This window comes from Pieris napi, chromosome 5, assembly GCF_905475465.1.
Source record: "Pieris napi chromosome 5, ilPieNapi1.2, whole genome shotgun sequence".
Classification (NCBI taxonomy): Eukaryota; Metazoa; Arthropoda; class Insecta; order Lepidoptera; family Pieridae; genus Pieris; species Pieris napi.
Window position 1 is genome coordinate 6,242,153 of NC_062238.1, and position 6,270 is coordinate 6,248,422.

Genomic DNA, 6,270 nt, shown 5'->3' on the forward strand with positions numbered 1-6,270 from the left:
ACCCGTCGCCATTCGCCAATAATAAATTTTCTTTACAATGTTACCACAAAGTTAAAGTTGTTCTCCAAAGTTTAACAAAATTTAAGTAACTGCTCGTGTATAAAAATACTCATAAGCACTTTAAATAGTTTTAACTACTAGTTAATAAAATTATGATGTCATTAGTTTTATAATTTTGTAAGAATATAACTTGCATAAGGAAAAACTAATGAAAAAAAAAGCGGCCCTACCTATTATTATGACAAAGAAATTCCTTGAATTGACGGAGTGTTTTTAGTATGGCAAGAATTTAAAAACATTGTGTTGCCACCCAAGTCCCAACCCATAAACATATATATACAATTATACATATTTTGAATCTTTGAAAAAATTAAAATAGAAGGGAGCTAGAGGGATACATTTAATAAAGTTAGAGGTAATTTTTTTTGTAGCCATTATTTATCTGAAAGTTGTCAACGACAAAACTGTATTCAGTAGTCACAAAAGAAATGTTAATTGTCATTAACGTCATTTGGTCACAACATGTGGTTTTTGTTATTATCGAATTGTTGTTAAAATTTTAAAAAGTATTTATAGTTCTTAGTTTAAAAAGCTTTTTTGTTAATATAGTGTTAGTATTTCTATGTGCTTCATTGAAACTTAAGTTCTATTGCCAAACATGGGCCGAAAAATACCTGCTAAGAAACATCGTGGTGTAAAAGATCCTCTAGTTCAGCATGCTCGGCGAATGCAAAGGTTTAAATTATGCCACAAATAACATATCTAAGTATCATAATAATGTTAGTATCTGCCGTCCGTTCGGTCCGTTAATAATTTAAAAAAAAAATTTCAGCTTAAAAGACAAAATAAATGCACCACCCATCGATCCTGATGAGCAACCAGTTCCGCGGTCGTTGTCTAGACTATTCGCGTTTCAAGATAATGGGAAAGTTACAAAAAAGAAGAAGAAGAAACTAAGTTTACCAAGTAAAGGTAAGTTTAAATCCACCTATGTTTTGATGGCTTTTGGTTTCCACTCTTTATTTGTTGTTGCAAAATCTTAACAATTATTTATAGGTTTTTTAAACCCTTCTGACTTCGGACTGATATCTTCAAGGGATAACTAACTTAATCCAGATTGAATGTATTTTATTTGAATGGGGAAAACTAAATTAAGTAGACAGCAACATAATCAAGGTACTATATATACATCCCCAATATTTCAGAAAGTATCCAGAAAGGTGTAGGTATCAACCCCATTACCCAGTTAAAAAAGTTACCTGGTGAATCTGGAAGGGGCTTTTCATTAAGAATAAACAGTGCTATACGAGCCCTTCATGATCCCATCGATGAAGAGGAGTATCCAGTAAGTATTAACATTAAAGCAACTGGTATTACTAAGTGTAGACATTAATGAAAGATATTTGTTGATTAATATAAACCCTTATAAAACATATGTCCTCAACACGTAAACCTGTTTTGATTTGGTAGTTGTGTGGAAAATAGATTAGGTAGGTAGATTTTTAGTTCCTTTAGAAGAGATATAGAATAGTGTTGGCCTAGTGGCCTCAGCGTGCCACAATGGACTTACTTCATTTAACATTTGTTTGAATGGTGAAGGAAAACATCGTGAGAAAACCAGCTTGCTTTAGACCCAAAAAGTCGACGGCGTGTGTCAGGCACAGGAGACTGATCACCTACTTGCCTAATAGGTTGGCACAGGAGACTCATCAACTACTTGCCTAATAGGTTGGCACAGGAGACTGATCACCTACTTGCCTAAAGGTTGGCAAATGATCATGAAACAGATCCAGAAATCTGAGACCCAGACCGAAATAGGTTGTAGCGCCACTGATTTTTTTTTAGAAGAGATAAGGGTTCCTACATAATTATACATTATCATTTATTAATTCACTTCAGATTAAGTACTAACCCACTGTTTAAATTTTTTTGATAGTCAAGACTTAGAATTTGATTCATAAAGATCTGTAATCTACTTTAAATAACAATTATAAATTTTTTAGTCAACTATGTATGCATTATTTTGGTAAAACTATAATGGTACTCTATTTATACTTATGTATGGTTGTATTATTATAGCAAGACTTAGAACATGAAGATGCAAAGGGTGAACGAATGTTCGATCAACGTGAACGACGTAGGCGGAAAAAAAAAGGCAAACAGAATGATGAAGAGCCAAAATTGACACGTACTCAGAAATTTGCTTTAAAAAAGAAGGCGAAGAAAGAAAAAGCTGCTGCTGTGAGTCCTCAATTTTTTTCATGTATTAATGTCTTAACAGCTCAGGCTATTTCCCACCACCACACATCTTGAGTATAAATTTAGAAGCTTGAATTTTCAGTTACCAAACAGTGATTGTATAAACAAAGTATATTACAAATTTTCTTAATTTTGTCTCTTGCTGATTGACCAATCATCAAAACTCTAAGGCACTTCTAGCAGACACTGAAGATTCAAATCAAGATTTGTAATATTGATATTTTGATAGGTTAGCTATTTATGTGATAACTTAAGACAGAATTTCCCTTAAGTACGGGTTGAGTAAATTAACCGACTTGGTTGGATTTCACAACTTTTACAGTAGAGAGACCTGTTTTGTTTTTTTTACAAGCTATGTTCTTAATGGCATTATATATTTACCTCATGCAATAATACCATACAAAGTTACACAGTCACAAGACATTTTCTTAATCTATAAAGAGAAACACCCACGCGTATTCTCACGAATAATGCTGACGGACTGTCTAGTCCCAAGACATGAGAAACACCCATGTGCATTCCAATGAATAATGCTGATGGACCTGTCTTGCTCCTAGACTCGAATAATAGATATTAATTTAGTCTTAAACCGGTCAAATAAATATTAATTAAAAATAAAATTTATTCTTTTTAAAAACGCTCCAGCGCGACCTCGCGTTTTGACTACTTAGTCTAGTGTGGTATAAATAATAATAAATCTACGTGGGTTATCTAGACAACCATCAATAACTTAGGTTTGGATGTGGGAGGGTCTTATGCATTTAAGCCTCAGGTTATCTTGATATTTTTGTTATAAGACCTTTTTTTACAGGAGGAAGAGATAAAAGAAGTGGTTTATGAACATGTGGAATTTGGTGACATAACGCATGCTCCACCCAATCTTACTGTAAGGCCCAAGATGAGAGGACAAGATAGTACATCAATGGGAGCCCCTAGAGTAACTATACATTATATAATAAATCAGTCTCTCTACTGTCTCTTACTGCTTCTCTGCTTGTTTCTACATTTAATATGTTTATTAAAACATTATGAACACACTATTTAGTCTCCTAAATTCATAATTTAAATCAGCACATAACTAAACAGAAATATTAAGGGAAATCCACTCCCATATCACAGAAGATAAAAAGTAAGTAAGCTGTTTACTTTAAAAACAATAAATGTGGCGAAGGGATGGATTACTATGGATCTTTCCGTATCACAGTGTATGTCACAAACTTCTTCAATGCGGCTTGACCGATTATTATGATTTTTTCCGTGTGTATATGGTAGGTTGTGTTTTAAACTATTGTTTGTATCCCTAAGTGATAACGGTGGTCCACTATGATTTTTTAAAATTATTTGGCAATAAAAAATACATATTTCCCTTAATTCACCCTTCAATCACCAACTCAACATTTTTTGTTAGAATATAAGTACTGTAATAATATTTATGTCGAAAACAATGTTTGCTGTGTCAGCTAGTAATAAGTATATTTTTTAATTCTAGCCTGGTCGTAAAGAACTTTTGCTGAGCTCAATGTTATCTGGCAACACCAAAAATGACCTCGTAAACGCGGCAGATGTAGCGCGACGCGAACGAGCGAGGCTTGACGTTGTCGCAGCCTATAGAGAACTCAAGAAACAGAAGAGACTAGAAACTAAAACTAAGAAAAAATGATGAATTATGCAAAATATTTAAATAAATATATTCTTGTAAATTTTTTATTGTGTTAACCTACCATCCTCGGATTAGATGAGCGTTTTCTCTTCATCTTAGAGCACATTTCAAGATGAAACTTCTATCTTAATAGATTTGTATGCAGCTGTTGTATAATACATATAATATGTTATGGAATTATTACTACGTTTTAAAAAAAACATCTGTTGGAAATAAAGCGCTAATTTAAGTCGCATTCGGTGGACGGAGACTCCCTGACAAAATTTCTCTTGATTAGAAAATTCCATCTAAAACATTTAAAAGTTTTTTTGCAAATTCGCTATTACCAGAAAAGTTACGTAAGTTCCTACGACATTCAGTTTATTTAAGTACGACAAGAGCACGAAAGGCGCCAAATAATCACCACGCATGCGTTAATTCGCCACAGATAGGCAAGTGTCTTGCGAGATTTCGCGCCTACTATTTGTCAATTAGCAAATTTATTAAATATCTGTATCCTTTATAGGGATGTGACATTCTGCATAAAAATCGATTATTTTTTTAGCATGAAAAATCGATTAATAAATAATCGATTTTTCTTTATAAAAATAATCGATTTTTTTATTAATCGATTTTTTCCTAATTTTTGAATTAATTTCAAAATAAACACCCTAAATATTTTATTTTTCATGGCTTTTTTTAATTAAAAATAAACAATAGAATTTATGAATACAAATTAACGTTTAAGAATAATTAAAATCGAAATTAACTCTCTCGTAACTTTTCTCAAAATCTCGTTTTGATAGATTGTAGGTGAAATTTGATAAATGCTGAGTGCATGCCTTTTCAGAAGCACATTGCAGTATTTTTGTTGTCTTTTTAATTGTATGTAGTCTTGTGCTGCTGAATAAATTGATTTTACTTTTAAATTATAGTGTTCCATTCAAACTTGAGTTTTTGTAAAATTACCTGGTTTTATCATCCTTTCGATGTTTTACAAAAAACATCAATGCATCGAGTATATCAATACTTCTTCAAAGAATCGGATTCAATGTATCGCATTGTAAACATCGTTGTATATCGAATATCCCTAATAGTTCGAGGTCCGGGTTATAAAAGACCAGACATAATCTCGGGAGGTGGCAGATAAAAAATCGACTATGATTGATTTTCAATTATAAAAATAATCGATTATTTTAAATATAAAAATCGCGTAAAAAAATCGATTTTAATCGATTTTTTTAATAATCGATTATTTTTTCTCATCCCTACTTTATGTAAATTACGTATTTTTTTAATACAGTGGGGAAGTTATAATAAACCGAATAAAAATACTCAAGACTTGGCTTAAAGGTCTAGACCTTCACCCTTTAATCACCAACGACACAACAACAATTTTATCTAGATACCAGGCCATAAACTCAAAAAAAAAAATAGGTATTTTTTAAAGTTCGAATTGTAACTTTGCTATGACTGAAATAAAGAATTCTTTATTGATACTTATCAATAACGTAGTTTTATTAATAAAAAAAAACATAGTACACGTAACTAGACGTTAGTTTTCTATAATTTATTTAAGCATAAGTAATCGATTTTTTAATTTATTTTCAATGAAACTTTTAAGATATTTTTCAACACTCAATCATGAATACAGAACACAACGTTGCATTATTACGAAATTTGTCGATTGCATTGATTGGTATTAATCAAGAGGAATTTCTTAGGTCGATAGTTGATATGTTAAGAGAAGAAATAACATTGAGGTCGATTTTGCTTGAAATTCCTTTTTGTTACCAATTGTACTAAATGTAAATTCTTTAGTTCGGCTATTAAGCTTTAAATTCTGACATGATTATATGTATAATATGTATAATATATATTTATATAGATAATAGATATAGTTCCTCTATAAAAAACGTATAACTATTCTATAGTTAGAGAAGGAAATCTCCTCTTCTTTCTTTTTCTCTATCACATATACATACTTGCCAAAACGATGCGTACTTCTAGATAAAAAATCTATTGCGTGAGAGCTTCAATGAGCATAAATAAAAAGTTTAATATAATTTTTAGAAGCGATTTTATATTCTTATATACTTCTACCGCCTTGTCTTGGTCATGCACTTGATTAATCGGTTTACGCTTTACGTTCTAAGTATACCCATGTATTGAGAAAATACATCTAGAAAGCACAGACATTACAAAATGATGTGTAAAGAGCAGAAATATACCACATCTTCCATTAGCGTAAGTCTTTCGGAGCTATTGATTTTACGTTCCAAGCCTCTATTTTTGCATTATTTTGTTACCGCGATAATTAGTTCACACGTAAAATAATTGACTATTAATTATACTTGATGATTTCAGGAGTT

General features: G+C 31.5%; 1 protein-coding gene across 1 annotated transcript; it reads left to right on the top strand.

Annotated features, from left to right (window-relative positions):
* The first annotated feature begins 510 nt into the window (after positions 1 to 510).
* On the top strand, positions 511 to 3,959 carry LOC125049818 (coiled-coil domain-containing protein 137). The gene is made up of 6 exons (XM_047649280.1): positions 511 to 735; positions 833 to 972; positions 1,206 to 1,345; positions 2,080 to 2,241; positions 3,071 to 3,196; positions 3,749 to 3,959. The coding sequence occupies exons 1-6, from the start codon at positions 659 to 661 to the stop codon at positions 3,917 to 3,919; spliced, it is 816 nt and encodes a 271-aa protein (XP_047505236.1). The 5' UTR covers positions 511 to 658; the 3' UTR covers positions 3,920 to 3,959.
* Positions 3,960 to 6,270: the final 2,311 nt, after the last annotated feature.